The following is a 27,621-nucleotide window of genomic DNA, read 5'->3' as shown; positions in this document are numbered from 1 at the left end:
CCCCCTCCCTCTCGAACCTCCCTCTCACCATCCACCCCATCCCACCCCTCTAGATTGTCACAGAGCCCCAGCTTTGAGCTCCCTACATCAAACAGCAAATCCCCATTGGCTATCTAATTTTACATAGAGTAATATATACATCATGAGAAACGCTGGGCTGGAAGAAGCACAAGCTGAAATCAAGATTGCCAGAAGAAATATCAATAACCTCAGATGTGCAGATGACACCACCCTTATGGCAGAAAGTGAAGAGGAACTAAAAAGCCTCTTGATGAAAGTGAAAGAGGAGAGTGAAAAAGTTGGCTTAAAGCTCAACATTCAGAAAACTAAGATCATGGCATTGGATCCCATCACTTCATGGGAAATTGCCGGGGACCAGCCCCGGCTGATCCAGGGTATTCAAAGGAGAGACGGCGTAGGCGAAGATCAGGAAACAATTGCTTAATTAAACGTTAATTAAGGATATAAAGAGTAATAGAATGAGGATAGCTCAGTGAGGAAATTTAGTGGAGAAAAGCGGCTGAAATAAGGATAGCTCAGTAGGAAAATTCAGTGAAGAAAAGAGGCTGAATAAAATTCCAAAGCAGGGAATTAACATCACCTGAGAAGGCCGCAGGCGTCCTCCCGTTCTCCCGAAGGAGAGGAGACACTAAAGCCTCCCCGGTCGGATCTTAGAAGCCCAGGCAAAATTAGTAGGCTTGACGAGCTTCCCCGCCTCAGAGGAAAAATTCAGCCAGAAGGTGAAAGAAAGAACGACATGGGGAGACCAAATTTCGGTGAACAAAAAGGAGTGTACTTTATTTTTCAAAGTAGTTTATACCTTAAGTTGTGCATAGAGGATAATGGGGGAAGGGGTGGAGTCATGCAAGGACAGCAGTTCCTGGTTCTAATCGAAGCCAGGCTTTCAAACTTATCATATGCAAAAGTTCAGGTGATTTACATCATCTTCTGGCCAGGAGGCCTGTTAACATTTTAAGAAACTTATTTTTCTCTAAAGGTGATTATTCCAAAGTCAGGCCATTATTCTAAAGTCAGGCACCAGCCTCCAAAAAGCATTGGATAGAGTTGCATTCCTATAGGGCAAAGGTGAGGTGGGCTCAATCAAGAAAAGAATTAACTCAAGAGTCCAAGGTTACAAACATTGAGGCTACTACTTACATTTCTATACACCCATTATATCAATCAGTACACTGCCAAGGACACAGTAGGTAAGGGGTATGGAGACTTAGCAGCAAACACTGGCCCAATAAGTGAAAAACCCTTCACCAATACAATTTCTAATCAATCTTTTAACTACTCAAAAGAATCTGTGTTTAGACAATTTAGAACATCTCCTGCCTCTCACAGTTGGGAGGCTCTGAACAATCACATGTGGCCGGAAAAAACCTATTCAGGCAGGCTAGAGGACTTCCAAAGGAGTTTGTAGGTTGAAACACTGTCACACCCAGGAATTATTAACTGGAGCTGTAAGCTAACTCTTTTTTCAGAAAGAGGTAGTGGGGGACAGCCCCCCGTAAAGTCAGAGGTGTAGGTGAAAGCACAAAGCAGAAAGTAGGCAGACTCTGGTTTTGGGGGTAGATTGCTCGAGAATTTCTGGAGAGACTCCTGAGGCTTGATCCCGCCTTTGCGTATGCCAAGCCTCCTTCCTCATGACCTTTGCCAGGGACGGAGCTCGCTCCCCGCAGGAAATAGATGGGAAAACAGTGGAAACAGTGTCAGACTTTATTTTGGGGAGCTCCAAAATCACTGCAGATGGTGATTGCAGCCATGAAATTAAAAGATGCTTGCTCCTTGGAAGGAAAGTTATGACCAACCTAGATAGCATATTCAAAAGCAGAGACATTACTTTGCCAACAAAAGTCCGTCTAGTCAAGGCTATGGTTTTTCCGGTAGTCATGTATGAATGAATGTGAGAGTTGGACTGTGAAGAAAGCTGAGCGCCAAAGAATTGATGCTTTTGAACTGTGATGTTGGAGAAGACTCTTGAGAGTCCCTTGGACTGCAAGAGATGCAACCAGTCCATCCTAAAGGAGATCAGTCCTGGGTGTTCTTTGGGAGGATTGATGCTGAAGCTGAAACTCCAGTACTTTGGCCACCTCATGTGAAGAGTTGACTCATTGGAAAAGACCCTGATCCTGGGAGGGATTGGGGGCAGAAGGAGAAGGGGACGACAGAGGATGAGATGGCTGGATGGCATCACCGACTCAATGGACATGAGTCTGAGTGAACTCCGGGAGTTGGTGATGGACAGGAAAGCCTGGCGTGCTGCGATTCATGGGGTCACAAAGAGTCAGACACGACTGAGCGACTGAACTGAACTGAATGTATATGTTCCAGTGCTACTCTCTGTTTGTCCCGCCCCTCTCCCCACCGTGTCTGCAAGTCTGTTCTCTGTGTCTGCATCTCCGTTGCTGCCCCTTAGCTGTGGCAGGCGGGAGCTACTCTCTGTGGTGCCGGCTTCTCACTGCAGTGGCTTCCCTTGTTGCACAGCACGGGCTCAGTTGCCTCACGGCATGTGGAATTGTCCCAGACCAGGAATCAAACCATGTCCCCTGCGCTGACAGGTGGATTCTTAACCACTGGACCACCAGGGAAGTCCAGGGAAACTGTTCTTATCTGGTGAGGCCCTCACCTATCTCCCCAGGACATGGCCCTGGAGCCAGAAACCAGTGAAGCTTGGAGACTTCCAGAAGGTTCCAGTTACTCTGAGACTGCTCATGTGGGGTTCCAGACCAGCCCCAGTGTATTAAAGTAACGTGGAAACTTCGGGGGATGAGCAGACGTCCTCTGCCTCCCACGTCTTCTGTGACAGGTGAATGTGCCCAGTATTTACAAACCTTGTTGCAGGGTTGAAGTCCTCAGTTCAGGGGCACTTCTCACCCTCCTCTCACCCTGCCCCTGGATGTGTGAGTCTCCTAGCCGTAAAAACATTAACTTGTGTTAACAAAGGAAAATTGAGAATATCGTTGTCATTGAGTTGGCTTCCCTGAAGTTCTTCCATTAATTGGGAGTTAAGTGACGTAGGTGATGACCCATGTCCATCCTTTGTCAGATATCTGTGGCTGATGTAGAGAGAAAACTGTCAGCTGTTTTTTTCTCTCATTTATATGCAGCACATGTTAGATCATGACAGCTTTCTCACCAATTGGGACTCAACTAAAACCTCTCAAAACCACAACTTGCATTCTTAGTGTTAACCATTAATTCAAAATGGGCATTCCTTGGAGAGTGTAGCATGGAAACATATACACTAGCTTATGTAAAATAGGTAGCCAGTGGGAATTTGCTGTATAACTCAGGGAACTCAAATCAGGGCTCTGTGACAACCTAGAGTGGGAGGTGGGAGGGAAGCTCAAGAGAGAGGGGACGTATGTATTCCTGTGGCTGATCCATGTGGATGTATGGCAGAAAGCAACATAGTACTGTGATTATCCTTCAATTAATAACAAATTTAAAAATAATTTTTTTAAATGTTCATTTCTAAAACTGCAGCCCAGGTGGCCAGTGATGATGGTAGTATCTTTTGTTGATACTACAGTGAGCACGCTTTGCTCTCCGTGGGCTGTTCTGAATGAGGCCCAGATCACTTTGCATCAGTCACCTTCAGAGATGGCCACAGAATTTTGGTCACAAGTCATCGATAAAAGGATTTTCTAGCTACAAGCTTGCTCATGACTGGGTTATAAACTCTGCAGACAAAGAACAAATCTCTGTTGGCCCTTGGGGCGCGATTCGAGACCCAGCTGTGCAATTCTGTGCTTGTTTGAAGTAAATGGGCCAACCTGGCTGGAAAGCATGTTAATATTTTAAATTTCTACATTAACAGCTGTACATGTGCCCAGAGGCTGCGGTGATGACCACCTTATATAATTACCCCCCCAAAAAAAAGTGATAAGAATAAATAAATCCCAGCAAATTGGATTATCATTTGCAGCAGAATTGCCAGCAGAGGCAACAGAGAGAGCATCACCGATCTGTATTCCTACTCTGGCAAAGCAGTTGACACCTTCTCTTGGGAATTGCATGAATGGTGTTAATTCATGTTGGCTGGCCCTGTGTTTTGAAAATTGGCTGAAGGAGGACAACTGGCCTGACTAGGACAGGCCTGAACAGCAGACCTTGCCTCTGAATATTAATCCCCAAGAGTGCCCACTCGTGGAAGTTAAAAGTCACTTGACCTTAGTCTCTCCATTTTTGCAGAGAGGATTGTGACAGCGCTTTCATTTAACTTGGTACCCTTTGCCATTCAAGGAGCCTTCTGTACTTAATGGATATTCTTTAGTCTCATAATATCCCTCTCGTAAGTACTGTCATCTTTGTGTAACATGTGAGGAAAGTGGAAGACAGGAGGTTAAAACGACCCTGCAAATTACACTATTGAAAAATCATCTGAAGAAGAGAAAGCAGATTTTAGAGTCTTCCAAACCCTTTTTGTTATCTTCATGAGTCCGGTAAGCAGGACATTAATTGATGTGTTGCTTTGCACATGATACATCATTCCTCATGAGACAGTTGCGAGGGAGAGAGGAGACCAGAGCAGTAACGTGGCTTGCTCAAGGCCACACAGCACGTCAGCCTCAGAGCTGACCATATTAACCTTGGAATGATGATCTGGGGCCTCTTTTTTTTTTTTTTTTTTGGCCTTTTCGCCAAACCTTGGCTGGACTTCTTTTCATAATGTTGCCTGATCGGGGTATCATGTATCATGGTAAGTAACTACTGGATTGTACAAATGCCAGAAAGTATCTTGTCTTTCACACAAGGCCCTCCCGAGAGGATATCCAAGTAGCGGAAATGGTCTCTAAAACTCTGTCTGATGACACAGTCCTCCACCCCAAGGTCATGATCTCCTCTCCTGCCCAGACAGTGGGCTGCCTGCCAGCAGTGTACCTGGTGTAACTTGACACTCAGGGAGGATCTGATTTTAAACATCCTCCTCCTCTATGTGACAGGCTTATTTTCAGTAATAATCAGCTTATTTTCAGTAATAATCATGAAATGAAACAAGTAATAATAATGGCCAAGAAAGAAATACAGTGAAATTTTTCTGATATTGAATTTCACATATATGATGCCTACAAAATTTTAATAAAATAGTAAAATGAAAAGGGAGAAAAATCACATCTATTAAATCTTTTTTTTAGCTCACTTAGCAGTTTGAACTTTGATATTTTGATTATAGTTAATATATTACAGTATGTTTCTATAAAGAAAACTGAGCACCAAAGAATTGATGCTTTTGAACTGTGGTGTTGGAGAGGACTCTTGAGAGTCCCTTGGACTGCAAAGAGATCCAACCAGTCCATTCTCAAGGAGATCAGCCCTGGGATTTCTTTGCAAGGAATGATGCTAAAGCTGAAACCCCAGTACTTTGGCCACCTCATGCGAAGAGTTGACTCATTGCAAAAGACTCTGATGCTGGGAGGGATTGGGAGCAGGAGGAGAAGGGGACGACAGAGGATGAGATGGCTGGATGGCATCACTGACTCGATGGACGTGAGTCTGGGTGAACTCCAGGAGTTGTTGATGGACTGGGAGGCCTGGCATGCTGCGATTCATGGGGTCGCAAAGAGTCGGACACAACTGAGCGACTGAACTAAACTGAACTGAATATATTACAGTACGTAAATGGCCAGTAAATATGTGGATCTTTGAATGTTTGTTGTTGTTCAGTTGCCCAGTCATGACTCTTTGCTGTAGACTCGTGGACTGTAGCAAACCAGGCTTCCCTATGCTTCACTATATCCCAGAGTTCACTCAAACTCATATCCATCAAGTCAATGATGCCATCCAACCATCTCATCCTCTGTCACCCACTTCTCCTCCTGCCTGTGAATCTTAACAAAACCAAATGCAAAGGGTACAGTTTAGACAACTGCTGTTAGTGTCACTGACGTAACGTTTTCTTGATTTGTCCTTTAGTTTTAAGGCAAACATTTAACAATTTTGAAAGAATTTATTTCGGCTTGTAAAATATGAAAATTCAGTAAAAATATTTCACATAAGAAATCAATTCTGCACTCAACAATAAATGGTTCGTAGTGCTCACCATATTTCACTGCTTCCAATTTTTGACATAAAATTTCTTTAAGGGGTCTTGTGAGATGAAGTAGAGTAACTCAGTTCTAGTTCTTAGTCTTGGCAACAACTGTATTCTCATTGTTTATTTTGAATCTGCTGTAGAAATCTAGGAATTTGTGTAGTGCTGCAGGGGTTGGGGACAGTGTGTCTTAGATGAGCTCTGCTGCTGCTGCTAAGTCACTGCAGTCGTGTCCGACTCTGTGCGACCCCATAGACAGCAGCCCACCAGGCTCCGCCATCCCTGGGATTCTCCAGGCAAGAACACTGGAGTGGGTTGCCATTTCCTTCTCCAATGCATGAAAGTGAAAAGTGAAAGTGAAGTTGCTCAGTTGTGTCCGACTCTTCGTGACCCCATTGCCTGCAGCCCACCAGGCTCCTCCGTCCATGGGATTTAGATGAGCTCAAGTGCTTTTAAGCCCCAAAACTGGGCTTAGCTGAGTCCTGTGTGAGTCTGTGGGGGTGGGGGAGGGTTGGCGGGGAGCAGACTGTGACACCAACATTTTCCAAATTAGTTTCTACATAAAGTATGTTTATTAGAGGGTAAGAGATGGAACAGTACTCATTTGAAGCTTACATATATGTTGAATCTTAACAGTAAAGGCAGCAACTGTTTAGGTTTTAGGTCAATAAAGGATTTTTATCAGGATGGAGTGTTTTGTCTGATTTTGTTCGAATTGCTGGTGCACTGATAGTCAATAGATGGACCTTTGGATAATTTAATTTTTGTTTAGTTCTGTGCAGTTGCACTTGCTTATTTCCTGTACTGAGTCCGACAGCGCCTAGAGCCCCACTGTGGGAACCCTACTACTGCATATTTAGGCCCCCAAATCCTCATCTCAGTAGTTCCCTGTGTTTCCCACACTCTTGAAGTCTTAACATTCATCGTTCCTGCTCCCCTCTGGAAATTCTGCACAGCTCACAGAATTCGTGGATTTTTTTTCCCTTTCCTTGCAACCAGGGAGATCCCAGTGTTAGGGACCAGCCCCGGGGAACCTGGAAACATTCCTGCTCCAAACCCTTGCCCTCTGGATTGCACGCTTCCCCTCCAAAGAATCCACAAGCTTCTCCTTCCCTTCACCCACTTCCTGAGATCTTACTCTGATGTATGCATGCTGTGTGTATCTTGGGTCAGACACATACATTCAGAGAAGCGGACCCCCATCAGCACACTGCCCTGGGTGGGTGGCAGGGTGCCCATGTTTCACAGGACCCCCCCCCAAGGATCCACACCCCTGAAAACACTTTCTGCCTTCTCCCCAGTCTCCCAGAGCTGTCCCAGAGCACCCACAGACATGACCCCAGGGTTCCTGGTCTCGACCTCTCAGAGGACCAGCCTGGTCAGACCCGCCCTTCAGCTGTTTGGTTCCGGCCGACATCAGAATTTGTGACAGCGGGGTCAGGGAACAGCACCAGACTCCAAGCATCTCTCAGTTGTAAATGAAACCTGATCCCATCATGAGCAAGAGATTGCCTTTCTGCCTAGCAATGAGATTGGCATTTAAAATTCAATATCAGAAAAGATATTGACGAGATTAAGGGCCTGAAGGAATTGATTTATGAGGAAAGACCCAAGGAATTAAATATGTATAGCCTGGTGTAATAGGATATTAGGCTCGGAGCACAATTTCATTTCTGTGATCCAGTAGTCCTGTTATCAGTCATCTGAATGGTGGGGCTCTCTCCGAGAGATGTTTCTCCCCTAGGGGTCACCGAGCCAGAGGTGGAGAGAGAGGTGCCTGGGTGGGTATACCCAGCCATAGTCTTCATCACCCTCAGGTCTTAAGGTAAATTGAAGTGCACTTTCATCCGCAGGGAGAAGCAGATGACATTTTTTAAATTTATTTATTTTTTATTTTTGACTGTTCTGGGTCTCTGAGGCTGCCCAGGCTTTCTCTAGCTGCGGCTAGCAGGGACTGCTCTTTTTTGTGGTGTGCAGGCTTCTCATTGCAGAGGCTTCTCTTGTGGAGCCCAGGCTCTCGGGTGCGCGGGTCACTAGATGTGGCGCCCGGGCTTTGCTGCTCCATGGCAAGTGTGATCTTCCCAGACCAGGGACTGAACCCATGTCCCCCGCCTTGGCAGGCGGATTCTCACCCACTGTACCACCAGGGAAGTCCAAAGCCAGTGACATTTTAAACTAGAATAAATTTTGAGTAGTCTTATGTCGGAGAAGGCAATGGCACCCCACTCCAGTACTTTTGCCTGGAAAATCCCATGGATGGAGGAGCCTGGTGGGCTGCAGTCCATGGGGTCGCTAAGAGTCGGACACGACTGAGCAACTTCACTTTCACTTTTCACTTTCATGCGTTGGAGAAGGAAATGGCAACCCACTTCAGTGTTCTTGCCTGGAGAATCCCAGGCAGGGACGGGGGAGCCTGGTGGGCTGCCGTCTATGGGGTTTCACAGAGTCAAACACGACTGAAGTGCCTTAGCAGCAGCATCTCATGTGACCCCAAAAATTCAAGCTAGTTCAATTCCATCCTTTTTTTTTCTTCTCCCAAGGAGAAAAGTGAACGTTATAGGTGCCAGGTGGTAAATGACTGTCCTTCCCCTGAGCGGGGTTTCTCTCTTTTGTCAGGAATACTGTTAGCTGTGTCTACCTTCAGGCAGAGCCTTGTGTGTGATTGGCGGTCACTGTCAGTGTGTATCTACCTCGTGGCATAAGTTCATGTGACATTGCCACCACTGTAAATTTAGAAAGTGCCCCACCACCACCATGAAAGACACAAAATCAGTATTCCATTTAGGGATCCTCTCGTTTTCATGCCAACCACCACCTCCATGCCCCAGCAGCTCACCAGTCCTGCCAAAGATTCCTGAGGTATCACAGTTCTGTGAGCGTCACCTTATCATTCGACTCATTGGAAAAGACCCCGATGCTGGGAAATATTGAGGGCGGGAGGAGAAGGGGGCGACAGAGGATGAGATAGTTGGATGGCATCATCGACCCAATGGACATGAGTTTGAGCAAACTCCAGGACATAGAAGACAGGGGAGCCTGGTGTGCTGCAGACCATGGGGTCGCAAAGTGTCAGACACGACTGAGTGAGTCAACAAACAACAGCTCATCATCAGACGTTGCTGGTGTACTTCCTACCGTGAATTTGCACCATAGTCCATGATTTTCATGGGATCTAACTTTATACTATCTTTTAGTTATATAGACTTCACTTTAGTGACAAAAGTATAAAACGTAAGCAAGAAAGACAAGGAGAGAGTTACAGTTTTTAAAGGAAAGTGAAATTTACCATACTGCTCACAAAGGGTGCATGAAAAGCATGTCCCACGAGGTACAAAAACGGCCTCACTCGTAAGTGGAAAATGGTGAAAGCCTAGGTGGAAGGCCTTGCTGCTGCTGCTGCTAAGTCGCTTCAGTCGTGTCCAACTCTATGCGACCCCATAGATGGAAGCCCACCAGGCTCCCCCGTCCCTGGGATTCTCCAGGCAAGAACACTGGAGTGGGGTGCCATTGCCTTCTCCGGGAAGTCCTTGCTAGGAGGGTTTTAAACCTCGCATGTCCTCATTTCCCTCTCATATTAAGGGTTTGATGTGGTTGCCAGGGTAGAAAGTGCAGTTTGAAGCAGGGAAATTGAGTTGGGCAAGCGGTAGGTCTTTGCGAGACGCCATGGCTTCAGGTCCATGACTTAACCTTTGGGCGCCCATGATTCGCCCATCTATAAAAATGGAAATATGACCTCACTTATTCTGGGGCTCCAAATAACATTTGTAATGCACTTTGAATTTGTCAGAGAGAAAGACCCATTACACACCGAAGTCTACATCCCCAAAGAGCATTACAAATGATCCTATTAAATCAGTGGCCTGGAAACATCAAGATGTGTCAGGTACTGCATTTATTTACCTGTTATTGTCCGCCCGAGTGTTTGCACTTGATTGGCATATGGATAATTGTCTAATTGGAACAGAGTCAGTTGTAACCACCAAAAGATGTAATAGTGCATCTGTTTAATGCCACACTCTCCACTGTTAAATTAAAATTATGCTGCAGTCAGCCAGTCCAACCGAAAGGCTCTTCTGATTAAGTTCTTGCTACCTGTGAACTTCTGTAATTGAGGCACTTTGGTACTTAAAAATTCAAACCGGAAAGAACATTATACAGTTTCATAAATTTGAAGAGAAAAAAGACCCAGAAAGCGTGACTTAAATTATCTAGTTGCAGGCTATCTCATTGTTTTTATAGGGCATCTAGTCAAATATGGAATAGCAGTTCTGAATTACCACTGTTTTGAATACATAAATATTAGGTTCATGAGTTGATGTTTGGTAAACAAAAGAAACGGTTTGAAAAAATGCAGACAGTACTCTAGGGGTGTGTTGATTTTGTTTTTCCTAGTGGCGGTTTTGGTTTATTTGTTTGCTTTCCGGTGGGACATGGGGAAGAAATTACATAATTATAAATTCACTGATTGGGCTTCCTTAGACTTTGAAGAAATATTCCCCTATAGCTTCAGGACAGCATCTATTACTTCCAGAGTAATGAATCAGAATGCCTTTCGTGGAACTGCTGTTTCCCTCTGAAGCTTTCATATATCCATATGTCTGGAACAATAAGTTACCCAGTGATAGATCAAGTAGTTTTTGTTACTGAGCTTGTTTTAGTTTGGTGTGTGTGTGTGTGTGGTTTTTTCCTTTGTTTTGTTTTTTGCTAGATTATGGCTTAATCTCATAGAATTGGGGGAACCAGAGCAAATATTCATTTACCTCTTTACTCATTCATTCATTCAGCACCTACTGTATGTTAGAGGTAACCCAGTTATGGCTTCTACCTTTGGTGGATGTAGTCTAGCTGGGGAGATTCCTATGAACTGTAGTATGTCATATAAAAGTGCTTTGGGAAGATGAAAGGAAACTAGCTTTGCTCGGATGAATGGAGGGGGTCTTTATTGAGGAGGAACCTAAAACTGCTGCAAATAGTTGTGCAAGCTTTGCCCCGAGCAGGACAGCAGGCCAGATGGCTGAATGGGGATGAGAATAAGCCCTGCTGCACTGCCCAACCCTGTGCCTCAGTGAGGGGCCCTGTCTGGCTAGAGGGTGCAGCTCTTTTCTACATTATAAGTCATCACATGATTTGATTTTAGCCTGAAAGCATGCTTTAAGTTGACTTAAATGTTCATCGCAACACTGTTTACAATAGGCAGGACATGGAAGCAACCTCAATGTCCGTCAACAGATGAATGGATGAAGAAGTTGTGGTACATATACACAATGGAATACTACTCAGTCATGAAAAGGAACAAAATTGGGTCATTTGTAGTGATGTGGATGAACCTAGAGTCTGTAATTCAGAGTGAAGTAAGTCAGAAGAAAGAAAATATCATATATTACTGCACATATATGGAATCCACAAAAACGGGTCAGTTCAGTCCAGTCCAATGTGTCTGACTCTATGCTACCCCATTGCCTGCAGCACTCAAGGCTTCCAGTCCATCACCAACTCCCAGAGCCTACACGAACTCATGTCCATCGAATCAGTGATGCCATCCAACCATCTCATCCTCTGTCGTCCCCTTCTCCTCCCACCTTCAAACTTTCCCAGCTTCAGGGTCTTTTCCAATGAGTCAGTTCTTCCCATCAGGTAGCCAAAGTATTGGAGTTTCAGCTTCAGCATCAGTCCTTCCAATGAATATTCATGACTGATTTCCTTTAGGATGGACCGGTTGGATCTCCTTGCAGTCCAAGGGACTCTCAAGAGTCTTCTCCAACACCACAGTTCAAAAGCATCAATTCTTTGGCGCTCAGCTTTCTTTATGGTCCAACTCTCACATCCATACATGACTACTGGAAAAACCATAGCTTTGACTAGATGGACCTTTGTCGGCAAAGTAATGTCTCTGATTTTTATGAAGAATGGCACAGATGAACCTTTTTGTGTGGCAGGAATAGCGACGCAGCCGTAGAGAACAGACATGTGGTCCCAGGCGGGGGAGGGGAGGCTGGGGCAAACTTAGAGACTAGCATTGACGTATGCACACTGTGTGTGTGTGTGTGTTCAATCAGTAAGTCGTGTCCAACTCTTTGAGACCTCATGGGCTGCAGCATACCAGGCTTCCCTGCCCTTCACCATCTCCTGGAGTTTGCTTAAATTTGTGTCCATTGAATCAGTGATGCTATCTAACCATCACATCCTCTGCTGCCCTCTTCTCCTTTTGCCTTCAATCTTCCCCAGCATCAGGGTCTTTTCCCGTGAGTTGGCTCTTCGGATCAGGTGGCCAAAGTATTAGAACTTCAGGATCAGTTCTTCCAGTGAATACTTAGGGTTGATTTCCTTTGGAATTGACTGGTTAGATCTCCTTGCAGTCCAAGGGACCTTCAAGAGTCTGCTCCAGCACCAAAAGCATCAGTTCTTCAGAGCTTTATATCTGTCAGCTTGTCATATCCATCTTTATGGCCCATCGATTCTTCAGCCTTCTTTATGGTCCAACTGTCGCATCCATACATGACCACTGGAAAAACCATAGCTTTGGCTATATGGATCTTTGTCAGCAAAGCGATGTCTCTGCTTTTTAATATGCTGTCTAGGTTTGCTATAGCTTTCCTTCCAAGGAGCAAGCATTTTTTAATTTCATGGCTGCAGTCACCATCTGCAGTGATTTTGGAGCCCAAGAAAATAAAATCTGTCACTGTTTCTACTTTTTCCCCTTCTGTTTGCCATGTACTGATGGGACCAGATGTCATGATCTTAGTTTTTTGAATGTTGAGTTTTAAGCCAGCTTTTTCACTCTCCTCTTTCACCTTCATCAAGAGGCTCTTTAGTTTGTATTCACTTTCTGCCATTAGAATAGTATCATCTGCATATCTGAGGTTGTTGATATTTCTCCCAGCAGTCCTGATTCCAGCTTGAGATTCATCCAGTGCAGCATTTTGCATCATGTCCTCTGCATGTAAGTTAAATAAACAGGGTGACAATATACAGCCTTGTCATACTCCTTTCCCAGTTTTGAAGCAGTCCATCGTTCCATGTCTGGTTCTAACTCTTGCTTCTCGACCCTCACACAGGTTTCTGAGGAGACAGGTAAGGTGGTCTGATACTTCCATCTATTTAAAAATTTTCCACAGTTGTGATCCATGCAAAGACTTTTCCATAGTCAATGAAGCAAAAGTAGATGTTTTTCTGGAATTCTCTTGCTCTTTCTATGATCCAACAGATGTTGGCAATTTGATCTCTGGTTTTTCTGCCTTTTCTAAACCCAGGTTATACATGTGGAAGTAAAGCCTAAAATCATAGGGGATCAGAGAAAGTATGAGATGATTTTAAAAGATGAAGAATCTTGATATTATTAGACTGACAGATGTTAGAAAGCTAGGTAATGTGAAGTGTGGACACAGTAACTCATCCAGCACTGGTGAGTGGGCAGACTGTATAGCCATTCTGTAAAGCCGCTTTGGCAGTGAAATCCTCAAGCGTGTCCTGTGAACCAGCAGATCCACTGCTGGATACACACCAGGGAAAGTGTCCCACAGGTCCGGAGGGACAAGCACCAGAATCTCCCACTGTAGCCCTGACAGGGGGCAAGAAATGGGGGTAATCTGAGTGGGCTTCACTGGGAGAGCGAAATAGGTATAACTGGGTGGACATACCCCATAGACTATTACGCAGCCACCAGAGGCAGTAGTTAGAGATATATGCATATCAACATGGTTATCTTAAAAGAATAGCGCTTCGTAAAAAACATAATAAACAAGAAATATGGCACAGCCACTTACATGCAATTGCATACTCACATGACAACAGTATATATTTTGGAAAAACACATTCAAATAAAAGAGAAACCATTGAAAACGGTTGCCTGCATGTGAGAAGAGAAGGAAATGCAGATGATTCCTTGGAATCACACTTTTTGATTTAAAAAATTAAATTGGAATTACAATTTAAATTAAAAAGCGTGATTCCACGTAAGAGTGAGATAAGATAGATGCTAACCTGGGAAGTGAGGTCCAGGGAAGGGAGTGTGTGTGTGTGCGTGTGTGTGTGTGCATGCGTGCACGCGCGCACACACACAGTCATGTTTTGAATGAAGCAGTGTTGTAACGTGTGGCTGAAATGGCAGACTCCAGTAGGGTTCTCGCTTGCCCTCTGATTTATTCACAGTGTTGGTAATGATAACTGAGAGTTGTGTCTGGGTAGTTTTCCTCTTTGTTGTTTCCTCAACCTTATTTAAGTTCATTTGCTTTTTTTTTTTCTTATTATTACTACAGCAGTGTCTGCTCCTTACAGACTTCCCAGAAAATTATAAGCCAGACTAACAGAAGGATCCACGAACCTACTCACCCGCAGACTCTATCCAGATCCTTTTCTGTTTTGCAAAATTCAGTGAACCCCTCATGCAGGGAACAGTATGTTGAGTTTCTCCTGTGTCCAGAGACACTTGTGTAACTTCATTTTTAATGGCTGCCTGGTTTTCCATTGTCCAGGGGCGCCATCCTTAGCGTGGCCAGCCCCCTTCAGCCAGACATCAGTTGTTTCTCTAAGTTTTGCTACTTCGCTTACAGCAGTGAGTGAACAGGAGCTGTTGAAGATAATTCCCTGTCCTCTATTCGGCTCATTTTGAAAGGAGGTTTCAGGATTGGATTCGAAATTGTCTAATGACACAAAAAATCCACTCAGCATCATGGAAGTCAGAGCACCAGATCCCTTCAGAACCATTCTGGGGCTGGTCGTGAATGAGAATAAGGAAACAGGATCATTCCCCACCGTTTGGAAAGGGCCATTTTCGTTACCTGTCATGGTGCCAAAGTACAACACGGCCCCCTGGTTTCTGCGCTGTAATCAATTGGTACCCATTAAACCACATCACGTCTAAAGGGAGGCCGCGTGGGCTGTGTGTATTGCCTCATATGGGCAGTGTATGATAGGGGCAGGTGGTGAAATAAGAGGCACTGAGTGTTTTCAAAACTGCAGGGAAATCACTGTTTATGTTTAAATCTATACCCCACACCAGGTGAGGGGCCAGGACAAGCAAGCCCGGGGGTTAAGACACAGTGTGTTTTTCTGAGCACTTCCTGTCTTCAACATACCCCCTAAACTAGCGGATTTGAAGATCTGATTTAATCCTTCCAGTTGGTAGGTTTAATTTGAAGATCTGATTTAATCCTTCCAGTTGGTAGGTTTAAGCACCGGGAATCCAGTGCCATTGTTTATTCCAGCCTTGGTAGTTCAGAACCGGCCAGGCAGCTCTGCAGCCAGCTTGTCAAGCCCCAGAAGCAGCAGCCTTGGCGTGGAGATGGCTACGCACTGACATTTCCATGTCATTAGGGCACCACTTGTTTTGTGCAGGAGCAGAAGAAACACACATTTGTCTTTGCAAACTAGCCCTCTGTTGTCAAGAAGCTCTGAATAGACACACTGTTTCCAGGGCCTGTTTGGAAGCTCTTGAATGTGTTCTCCAGCCTGTGTCTATATTAACAGAGAACCGCGTTACAGAGAATTAGCGCTGGGTAGCCGCATCCTCCTGGCAGGCCAGGTGAGCCTCTGTGTGAGTTACAGTTGATGGGGGCAAGGACCGCTCAAGCTTCCAGCAATACCATCAGTGCCTTGCTTCCAAATAGCAGTGCAGGCCATAGCTGAGTGTTTTGACAGCTTATATCAGCAGTTTTCTCTGCTGATATATTGATTGCCGTTTGGACCTGAGTCCTGCTGATCTAATAAAACATCACCGTCATAACAGAGAAAGTAAAAGTCTCGTTTGTGGTCCCAGCCACCTGGCGAAACGGCTTTACAGAGCTACTCTAAAGCTAGCTGTAGGGTCCAGTGTAAACTGATGTAACCTTGGACATGGACTAATTATTTTAAGTGTTGTGTTTTTTTTTAATCTCTTCAGCTATCAATATTTTCGTTTCTTACCATGATTCTGCATTTCGTTTCCTCGCTTCTTGTTGCAACAAACGTTTGGAACAATTGACTAAAGGGTTTAAAACAACAGACAAGTTACAGCCCAAGGAAACAGAAGTTTTATTAGACAGATAGTCCCCAAGACACAGGCAGGAGTCATAGTCCTCTCACAATACCTCCTGTCTTCCCCCTTTTTATACTTCCTGTCTCCTCCTTTGCTCGTGCCGTGTGCAAAATAGGGCTTGTACGCACCACCAGTCAATGAAAGGGAATGCAAATAGGCATAGGCTCAAGGCTGATGGACACTCTCAAGTTACATAACAGCAGGTTCTGTTGTGTATGTCTTCTCATAATTGAGTCTGTTACAATCAGATGCATATATGTGTAGAATATTCATGAGCCTTTAATGGGCTCCTAGCTGCCTAAGGTTACTAGAGGAGGCCCCTGTGGTTAGTTTGTATCCCCTGTGTGCTAGGGCACATGTTCAGGAGGTGGAAAAGTCTCTGTGGTAATTTTGTAGCACGTCTGTGAGCTCTCCTGGTTGCCTCTGGGATGGGGTTTAGAGATCAGCTTTCATCCTTTCCTGCTAGGGCACCCCTGGTTGCTCATGCCTAACTTCCTACCTAACATGCATTATTTTTATAAATGTGCATCTGTTCAAAGGCAAACAAAGGTGCCTTCACAGACACTGACACAAGCATTGTGCATCAGTGTCACCAACGGCCTGAGACTGTGGCATTAACTGCATGCTCGTTACCCTATGTAGGGGGTGAAATGTGCATTTTAAAAAGTCAACTGAAGTCCAGATTACACTTTAAGGCATGTACAAAATTTTTTTCTTGTGTTTTGGAATGGATGTTCTGATTATCTTAAAATATTCCAGTTGGCCTTCTATCTTATTGTAAACATCCTTTAATTTCACAGCAATTGCTGACCATCCAGGAGGAGCTGAACAACAAAAAGTCAGAACTGGAGCAAGCAAAGGAAGAGCAGTCACACACACAAGCATTACTCAAAGTTCTCCAGGAACAAGTAAGTGAAAGCCACAGCTCCAACCCGCGAATCGGTTCAAACTCAGACACGCGCTTCCCCGTGTTTGACGCATACGCAAACATTGGATGAAGTTAATCTGCAGTAGGATTATCCTGGACCATCCCAACCTCCCAGCTTTGCTGCGTGGGATTTTTAATCGTATCTCCAGCATCTCTGTTCTCACTTTGGTACCTCTTAGGCCATCCAAGCCTTCCAGCGATCTGTGAAACTTTCTTCCAGAAGACAAATGAATTTTGATTAAATTTTAAAACATTGGAGATGCAGATAAATTTCAGAGCAAGCAGCTAGTTTCATCTTAAGTCTAATCGTGAGGAAAATGAGTTTAGCATAGCCTATGGTCCTCCTGCAGACATCTGAATAAAAAGGAATGATTCATAGCAACATTAAAAAAAAAACCCACAAAACTCTCCCCTGTACATCAGGACACTTATCTAGCCAGGGTGAGCAACAGACCTTTTATCCGAAGTTTGTAAATCTGATCATTTCATCCTGGCTTTCTCTGATACTAAAGTGTGGCCTGACATTGATAAGTGGATTTGAAAGTATTGTCTTACAGCAGGGTAAGATGGATTGCTTGGCAGCTGAGTGAAATCTAAGCCCCGTTATCTACACAGGAGAAGCCAGGCAAGTTCCTGAAATACTTTCCTATTTCTGGCCTTCACAGGCTGCCCATGAAGTAATGAATGGCAAATGGAAGGGGAAAAAAAATCACATGTAGTAGCCCCAACCCTTTGGGGGTAGTCAAATTTAGATTGCTTTAAAATTTTCACTTACCATGATATATGAGGAGGTCCTTTGTACAACATAAATCACTTCAAAAGTGATTCAAAAAAAAAAACCTATGAAGTTGGGGAAGTATGACCTAGCCCTCTGTGACTCAGTCACTGTACAAATGATTTTTTAATGGTTTGAAACCAAGAAAATACATTTTCAGTCACTTTCCTCTACAAGTATCAGTGAATTGTGAGAGAACCTTGAAGGTGTTGGATAGTTTATAAGCTTTTTTAGCTTTGGAGGAAAATCCTTTCTTAAACTAATCATTATCTTTATATGATTAAGACAATAACAGACTGAGTCTGACTGTGTATGATTTTGGAGAAGTTAGATTGAACTGGGAAATATTGATGACTAAATTGACAGTGACCTGCTGTCTAAGAGACCTGCAGTCTTTCTTCTGTCCTGTTCTTTCTTCCTTTGCATTATGAAAAAGCTTCCAACAAATTGGAGCACATTTGGTCCAGATTTGCACCTGATCAAACATGCACGTCCCTGAGCTTTGTTGTTTTGTGTTTTCTCTCTCTGTCTCTTTGATTTACTGGGATGAGGGGGGGTGAATTCCTCTTCCTCTAAAGGACTCCAATCCTTTATGTTGATGTGAAGTCCAAACCCCAGTCATAAAAATAGACGCTAAGTTTTGCAGATCACATTGCTGTATCCTTGTCATGACACGCGTTTTTAAAGAGCAGTGAGCACACAGAAGCTGTGGTGAAGCATCACACTTCATTCTCCATTCCTTAAAAAAAAAAAAAAAAAAGATAAATGGGTAATGTGAAAGAGATTCAGAACAACTAAAATCATTGAAGACCTAGGAAGTATGACTGGAGAGGAAGCATTTTAAAATCTGCTGTGCTAATGGGATGGCTCTTTTTCAAGCAAAAGCCCTGAGAATACATAAGTCTAAGAGGGCCCATTGGCCGCTGTTTTCCCAAGAGCCCCTCAGCTGGTGCCCCCATCTGTCATCTTAGAGACGAGAGCAGGCAGTGGACATACTCCTTCTGCCATACTCCGTATCGCCACCACCACACACCCACACACGCACGTACAATTAGAAACACACCTACCTCTGCATGGGCTTCCCTGGTGGCTCAGATGGTAAAGAATCTGCCTGCGATGCGGGAGACCCGGGTTCAGTCCCTGGGTTGGGAAGATCCTCTGGAGAAGGTCATGGCAACCCACTCCAGTATTCTTGCCTGGAGAATTCCATGGACAGCGGAGCCTGGAAGGCTACAGTCCACGAGGTCACAAAGAGCTGGACATGATTGAGCAACTAACACTCACTTTTCGACACCCTGTACTTAAGCCCAGGTGTCCTCGGACACGATGCCAACCTCTCCATCTCGAGGGGAGCAGCAGCTCCAGAGGGGACAGAGGGTAGGCTGGTGAGGACGGAGAGGCCAGCCCACCGCCCCAGGCAAGGAGGACACATGTGGATCCCACAGCAGAGAGCAGGCAAATGGGGAGTGAGATCTCACACACACACGGCAGAGTGAGGGTAACACAAAGCAGGACAATGGAATTTATTTAAACAGAAGAAGGAGAGCAATGGGTATGTTTGTGCTGGGAAACATGTGAAGGTGGGACGGGGCTTTAAATAGAGTCCATTCCTTCCACTGAAAAACAGCAAAACCTTCTTCTGAGCCAGCCCCACTCTTAACTCCCGGAAGCGTGAGTTGCAAGGCGGGAGAAGCAGTGAGGGAGATGGTGAGGGTCGCCCATGGAAAGAAAACTCTCAGATCGGAAAGCAGGGGTTTTGAAGTCCCTTCGTGCCCTGACCAGTTGGGCTTCCTGTTGCCAAGGTACACTTGGCTTCTCACGTTTGACACACGTTGCCCGCGCTCCCTCATCCTGGTGTGCAGAAACATCCGTGGTGCCACCCTGAGGACCCCTGGACAGAATGTCTCTTTCTCAAGTGCGATGATGTGGAAGTGAGCCTTCTTCGGCTCCACGGGTCCGCAGTCTGCTGCCCCATCCTCAGCCCCTTCATGTCGCCACGGCTTTGGCAGAGCCCTGCTCTTGGCTTGGAGAGCGGGTGCCTTTCTTGCTGAGAGTTTGAGATCGCCTTGCAAAAACCAAAAAAGCTTTCCTTCTGACAGTACATAGAACCCAAAAGAACCAACATCTGAGTCACACGTTGGTGGTGCATTTATTTTCTTTCAAACTTCAAGCATTTATATCGCACTGTGAGTGCTTTATTTTAGGCATTAAAAAAAAGAGAGTGCTGAAGATGCTGCTTCCTAAGCGCAATAAGCCAGGAAGAAATGCCAGCAGACAGCTGCAAGGCTGCTCACCTCTGCCCTTGTTCTTTGTCTCCACATGTTTGCTTCAAGTCAGGCTGGAATAAAAACGCCAATTAAAGGTTTCCGGGAAATCTCCCGGTAACTGATTACTCCTAAGCCTTCTGAGAGAGAACAGAGAGAAGGGCATTTTCAGATGTGCACTGTTAAAAGTCTCAGCTTTGCTTCTAATGCCTCGGTGACCAAGGAGCCGAGGTCCCATTTCTTCCTTTCGAAAAAGCAGCAGAGCATCTTCCTCTAGGCCTCCAGAAATCACGTCAGTCATTCGAATAGGTTCTCTAGGAGGACGCGTACAGTAGCGCTGCAGCGCATTAAAGCGACTGAAAATACATCACTCTCGAATAATCATTAGTATAACATCATTTAGCTGGCGGCAACTTGCAAACACTGCAGGGTTTAAATTAATAGCAATACAACGAGGAAATGAAATCATTTATTATTCTTAAGAACCAATTTTATACATTTTATGCCTATGAAACTGCTTTCTAATCTTATTATTTAAAAAGAATGGCCAAGGCCCGTTTATTTTTTTGCCAGCCATCAAGTTTCATAAAATATTGGCCTCAAACTGGTTTCAGTAAGACTCGTTAGAATTATGTACTCCTTCTGTTTTTTTTTCTTGTTGGAAGTTTTCTGAAGTGTAGCTTCAGATAAATCAGGGTCAGCAGGATGTTATGCACTTAATAGATATGCTTGCTTATTCATTTGGGTTTTTGTTCTGTTTTTGTTTTCTCTTTAAACCTGCAGTTGAAGGGTACCAAGGAGTTGGTCGAGACCAATGGCCACAGCCACGAGGACACAAATGTAGGTACCCCGAATCTGACATTTGCTTTTTTTGCTTGGTGTTGATTAAATGCTCATGAGAAGGTGGCACTTTTTAACACAAAGGAAGTCAGAAACCCTGCCTCTCAGTAGCTTATGAAGATGACCCATGTGTGGTTTGGCAATAAAATAGGGTAAGTCCTATTAGCTTAGGTTACCAAATGTCAGCGTAGAAGTACTTGAGCTGATCTGTGTCATAAAAGTTCCAATCTCAATGAATTCATTCGAGCCCTTTATGTTTTGAAAGCTGTAAACTAATGTGGTGTTGGGATGGCAAATGGAATGAGACCTAGCAGGATAATAAGTTGTATATTGCATGTGTATTTGTTAGGTTTGCCTGGCTGTGAAGATGGTAGTGAAATGATTGTGATAGCCATCACAGTGAAATGCTTGCTGTGCTGAAGAGGGTTCAAAGCAAACTCCTTCTCCCAGAAAAACCCCTGAATGTGTACCTCCCTCTGTCTCTGACCCAGATCAGTAGCGTGGTGCCGTCCTTCCTCTTGAGAGAGGCTAATGGTACCCGATCCCACTTGGCACCCAGCTTCTTTCTCCTTAGTAGTCAAATACCCTCTTTACCTTGTAAGTTCTTTAGTCTCAGATGAAGCAGTACGCCATGGAGATCATTGTCTCTCCACATGTTTGATGATTTTGTTTGTGCCTTTTCTGAAATCTCTTTGATGTCTGTCTGTATCTGACTGGCCTCATCACAGAACATGCTTACTGAGCAGTTCACGTAACACAGAGTCAGACATGGTAATGAATGCCTGATTAAGCTGGAGCTGGGAGAAATTACACATCTCGTGTTCACTCTTGTTTTAATTATATACAGCAGAGAGCCTGACATTCAGAGTACCAAAGAGTCCCTCTTGATGACTTCTGTTACTCCCAAACAGATATTTGACATATGATGCTTTTTGAGAACCTACTGTGTGCGTGGGGCTCTGCTCAGTCCCGGAGGGGTGGTTACAAAGAAATATAAGGCTTGCCGTCTGCCCTCAAAAACCTACAACAAAAGACTGATGAGCTAAGGAACACGCGGGCAGGCAACACACAAGATGAGACACGTGTGCAGGAAGGTGAGGTGGACGTGATGTGATGTGGTTTGAAATCCTGACTTTGCTGCTTACTCGCTATGTCAGCTTAACCTGTTCCTAAACCCCTCTGAGCTTCATTTGCGAAATTATCTACAAAGCCTACCTCAAAAAACTCACAATGATACAATAAGCTAAGGCACATGGGAACCTTAAGATGTGGTTGTTATGGCTTCTCCGTAATGGATAATCAAGCATGACCTCCTGGAAAGTTAGGGAAGGAAGCCGTTCACCCAGAGCTCTCCACAGGCAACAGTGAGGCCTAAGCAGCGTTTGTCTTCACCCTCCAGTGTCTGATTACTCCATCCCTACCTGAAAACCCTTTTTCAGGATCCTGTCTTCCAGGGACACGTTGCTGCTATGTTTCAGAATTTTTGCGTGCACCGCTCCCTGCCTCCCCAGAGTCAGCCCCTCCGTGCCTTTCGAGGAAGCTGCTGTCTAATCCAATAAGCCAGGCAAAGTGGCAGTGTGCCTCACCCTCCTGATCTGTAAAATGGGGTGATAGCACCTCCCTCTCCTTCCTTAAGGTTTACTGTGGGAAGCAAATGCGATACTTGATACGGAATCACTAAGTGACTGTGAGGTTCTAACCTCACACTAGGACGTTGTTAAGATTCTGAACTCATCTGCTGATGGCATTAAACAGGATGATGCATGGGAAGACAGGCCTGACACAATGTCTAGTCTGTAAGCTCTTTCTTACGATATGTCTAAAGACGTTTATTATTGAATGGAAAGAGTGAAAAGAGATCATCTTTAAGGTCTGATGTCCTCTCTAAAGGAAAGTTATAATGTTTAAAAGTACCTCTAGGTACTTCCCTGGCAGTCCAGTCGTTAAGACTCTGTGCTTCCAATACAGGGAGTGCATGTTTGATCCCTGGTCAGGGAATTAAGATCCCACATGCCATGAGGCATGGCCAAAAAATAAAAAAAATTATGAAAAAAAAATTTTTTAAACCTCTCTAGAATCCATGACACGTGCTTTGTAATCAACCACCAAAAACCACCATTGAGAGATGTTATTCGTGCACGCCGAGTAGGAGGGAGGAGCAGGACCTTGCTGGGGGGAGACAGTGGGGAGAGATTCGCAGACCGATGGAGCTGGTAGCAATGGCTTGCCTTCTCTGTCACTGGGCAGAGGGCTAGGCTGGTTTCTGCAGCCCTAAGAATTGCCTGTTTACTCAGGTGTCTCCCTGTAGGTGATTGTTCCCTTGCCTTACTCTTTTCCGTCATGCTGTCTCCTTTAGGCAGCTTCTCCAGCACCTCTTCCAGGCTGTGGTGCAAGATGAGAAACAAAACGTAGTTATTTGGGCCACACATTCAGAGCACTAGCAAAATAGTTTAAGTTTTTTTTTTTTTTAATATCTGTGTGTCATCTGAAGTTTTCACCCTGTGGTCAGACTGAGAAGGTTTACATCCACTTTGATCACTGACTAGCCATGTGACCAGAACCAGTGATTTGACCTCTTAGAACTTCACCTTCCTCGTCTAGAAGTGACCTATGCAAAACGCTATATATAAACACCCGGCCCAGCGTACCTTCTCAACAGGTATCAATTCCCGTTTCATGCATCAGTATCAGCAGTATTTAATACAGTAGGCAGTGTTTGACATGCTGAATTTTAATGTGGATCATGAGGTTTAAAGCTTCTGGCCCAGAGGTTATTGACTAAGGCATATAGATTTTTTTTTTCAACCATCATTATTCACATGCAAGGACAAGAACTTTGTACATTTATCATTTATTAATAATATATAGTAGACTGGCACTGGCTTTGCTGGATATTCTTGTGAGATTAACAGTTGCTTCCTTAAAACAATATATTTTATTAGAAAAGGAGCTTTGTATGAAACTGGAAAATCACAGAAAAGAATACAAAGGTAGGTAGTAAGGCTTCCCTGGTGGCTCAGTGGTAAAGAATCCACCTGCCAAGCAGGAAACGGGTTCAGTCTCTGGGTTGGGAAGATCCCCTGGAGAAGGAAATGGCAACCCACTTCTGTATTCTTGTCTGGGAAATCCCATGGACAGAGGAGCCCGGTGGACTGCAGTCCATGGAGTCGAAAAAGAGTTGGACACGAGAGAGTGACTAGACAACACACAGAGGTTAGAGAAAAAGATCTCATTACTCAGAAATAGTCACTATCAGTATTTTATTTTAGTTCTTCTCAATCACATGCATGTATATGATCAGAGGGGAAAAACCATTAAAAAAAGGAATAAGAAATAAATATGATTTCATAGTGTCTTGTGTTTTATACCTTTCTGATTTCTCATTATACCATGAATATTTTTCATGTCAACAAATGTTCCTCAAAAGCATGGTTCTTAATGGCTGTAGAATGGAGACATGAACTAATTGAACTGCATGCCTAATGTGTTAGGCTTTTAACTTCTCATTTTTTTAACATTATTTTTTTAACATTATAAAAAATGCCATGATTTACACGTCCATAAATCTTGGTCTGCGTTGCCCCTGTTTGTTTCTGGAGGATTCTGTACATTAGAAGTCTGGCAGGGAGATTTGGACCTCATAGAACTGCTGGGCATTCAGAATGTTAGGGTGGGAGCTTCCCTCGTGGCTCAGTGGTAAAGAATCTGCCTGCCAGTGTGAGAGACATGGGTTCAGTCCCTGGTCTGGGAAGATCCCATATACTGCAGGGCAACTAAGCACCACAACTATTGAGCCTGTGCTCTAGGGTCCAGGAGCTGCAACTGCTGAGGCCCTGGCAGCCTGGAGCCCATGCTCCCCAACAAGAGAAGCCCGCACGCCGCAACTGGGTGAAAGCTGAGCAGCAATGAAGACCCAGCACAGCCAAAACTAAATAAATAAGTAACATTATTTTTTTTTAATCGAAAGAATATTAGCTTGGCAGGTGCACATGATCATATCCATCAGTCATCCTAAAGGGATCCACTCAAAGATACGTGGAATCTTAACGATTTAATAACTCATTGGCCAGTTTAACCTCAAGAGCCAAGCTTATGGGACACTAGCTGCATGTCGAGTCAGGCAGTCACTTATACTTTTCTGTCGTTTTCGCGTCTTCCGGAGCAACGACAATATCTGCCTGACACCTCATTCAGTATTCTTGAAGTCCCCAAGCAGAGGTACCCTTGCAAAGCCGACCCTTGTCCCACACACAAGACCTTCTGTAGGCTTGTGCCCACAAGAAAAAAGATTCTGACAACTAATCCACAAGCATTAGCGCCAGAAACAGATCGATTGCCAAGGCTTTTTCTCTAAGAGGACTGCATTTGGGATTTGAAATAGGTTTTTCCCTATATTTGAAACTGGATTTGTATAAGTACACCGAAGTTTAAAACTAGCCTTTAGCACAGATCCTTTAGAGATTTCAGTTATTCCAGAACCAATTTTCTTTCCTAAAAGCCCAAGCTATGATTTTTTTTTCCTCTCAGCTCTCTCTTAATTCCTAGGATTGCTGAATAACTAACCTGGTCCCAGCTCACTATATGTAACAGATACTAAAATATCACTTTAAAAATAGAATCTCAAATTAAAGTATTACTGTTAATTTATTGAATTAAAAGAATATCTGTCCTCATCTTGCATCTTTTTTAACAACCTTCCTCCCAAATGCCTCCCAGAGGTATCCCATCGCCAGCTATGACCCTTACGTACATACATTTGGTAGAAGGGAAGAGAGAGAGAAAAGCTGTGAGAGTAAGAGGGATTGAATAAAGTGGCTACTTAAGCCAGCAATGTATACAGAACAATTTATTCTCAAGGTGTTCCATGAACTTTGTTTTTGTTTGGCCACACCACATAGCTTGTGGGATCTCGGTTCCCTGACCAGGGATCGAACCTGCGCCTCCTACTTTGGACACACAGGGTCTTAACCACTGGACAGCCAGGAGAGTCCCTTCCCATGGATTTTTTTTCTCCTCCCTCTTTGCGTCTACTCCAGGCAAGCTGCTGCTCCCAACCTCTGTTTGCCTACTTCAGGCTCACACACTGGAGATAGAGAAACCATTGGCAATCTGCAAAGAGTTTGAATTTGTGGTGTTGAAGGTTACCCCCATCCCGTGGAATACCTTTCCCATCCCCAAAAATAAAAAACACAAAAGAGAAAATATTTTTCAGCTTTTCACGTTGTGTCTACAAGAAAGTGAATCCTCAGTGTGTCCATAGATGTGAGGCATCTATGAAAGACCTGCAGTGTGAAGGCCTTCTTCAGGTTTAGCATGTCGCAGCAGACAGCCACCGTTCACCAGGTATCCTAACGGTGTGTACTGCATGCCGGGAGCTCTGCTGGTGCCGAGTTCTGGGCCCGGTTTTAGGGTGTCCTCTCGTCTTTCAGGTGCATAAGCACGAGACAGAAGCATACATATTCATGTATTTAACAAGGCAAAAGAGAAAAAACCCACAGGAAACTGGGACCCTAGTCTCAAAGGGCGGAGACAACCCAGGCTCTGCCCTTTCCTCCCGTAACAACTTCCTGCCCGCTCTCGGGCGGGAGGGGCGGGGGGGGGGGCGCCTGCTCTTGAACCGGAAGAGGAATAGACAAGACAGGAAGGAGCCCCTCAGCCCCCTTCCACCCCGTTGCACAGGCTCCGCGGGCGGGAGCTGGGGCACTAGCCCAGGGAGCATATGCCTGGCAGACCCCAGCGGTGAGACTGCAGACAGACATCACGGTCCTTCCAGCCCCTGCATGTCCTTCTTCTCACCCTGAGCTGTACAGAGTCCCTCAGTTTGTGTTCAAACACAGGCTTCCATCCCTTAAAAAAAAAAATTATTGTAGTGTAGTTGGTTTACTTGGAGAAGAAAATAGCAGCCCACTCCAGTATTCTTGCCTGGAGAATCCCAGGGACAGAGGAGCCTGGTGGGCTGCAGTCCATGGGGTAACAAAGAGTCAGACACGACTGAGCGACTTCACTTTCACTTTTCACTTTCATGCATTGGAGAAGGAAATGGCAACCCACTCCAGTGTTCTTGCCTGGAGAATCCCAGGGACAGAGGAGCCTGGTGGGCTGCCTTCTGTGGGGTCGCACAGGGTCGGACACGACTGAAGCGACTTAGCAGTTGGTTGACTAACATTGTGTTAGTTTCAGGAGTGCAACAAACTGATTCAGTTTTCCATATACATGTCTTCATTCTCTTTTAGATTCTTTTCACATATAGGTCATCAGAAAACATTGAGTAGAGTTCCCTGTACTATGTAGATCCTTGTTGGTTATCCATCTTACATATGGTGGTATGTACATTCAGGGCTCCCCAGCGGGGTCAGTGGTATAAGAATCTGCCTGCCAGTGCAGGAGATGCCAGAGACATGGGTTTGATCCCTGGATTGGGAAGATCCCCTGGAGGAGGAAATGGCAACCCACTCCAGGATTCTTGCCTGGAGAATCCAATGGACAGAGGAGCCTGAAGGGCTCCACTCCGTGGGGTTGCAAAGAGTCGAACTCAACTGAGTGCAGGCACGATGTATGTGCATCCCAAGCTCCTGATTTATACCCACCATGTTTTCCCTTTGATAACCCATAAGTTTGCTTTCAATATCTGTAAGTCTGTTTCTGTTTTGTAAATAAGTTCATTTGTATCATTTTAAAGAAAAAATTAGATTCCCCATATGAATGATCATATGATGTTTGTCTTTGTCTGACTTCACCTTCCACCCCTTTTTGACTCAGTAA

At 44.6% G+C, this 27,621-nt stretch overlaps 1 protein-coding gene across 4 annotated transcripts in view; it reads left to right on the top strand.

Moving 5' to 3' along the window:
• ENOX1 (ecto-NOX disulfide-thiol exchanger 1) overlaps positions 1–27,621 on the top strand; it is a 343,215-nt gene that overhangs the window by 252,784 nt on the left and 62,810 nt on the right. For all 4 annotated transcript variants that reach the window (XM_027557160.1, XM_027557163.1, XM_027557161.1 and 1 more), the window contains 2 exons: positions 16,853–16,960; positions 20,803–20,859. In XM_027557160.1, coding sequence (XP_027412961.1) covers positions 16,853–16,960; positions 20,803–20,859 — 165 coding nt within the window. The remainder of the gene's footprint in view (positions 1–16,852; positions 16,961–20,802; positions 20,860–27,621) is intronic.

Source organism: Bos indicus x Bos taurus, chromosome 12 (assembly GCF_003369695.1).
Source record: "Bos indicus x Bos taurus breed Angus x Brahman F1 hybrid chromosome 12, Bos_hybrid_MaternalHap_v2.0, whole genome shotgun sequence".
NCBI lineage: Eukaryota > Metazoa > Chordata > Mammalia > Artiodactyla > Bovidae > Bos > Bos indicus x Bos taurus.
Note: the sequence above shows the minus strand (reverse complement) of the source record. Positions and strands in the feature narration are given on the sequence as shown.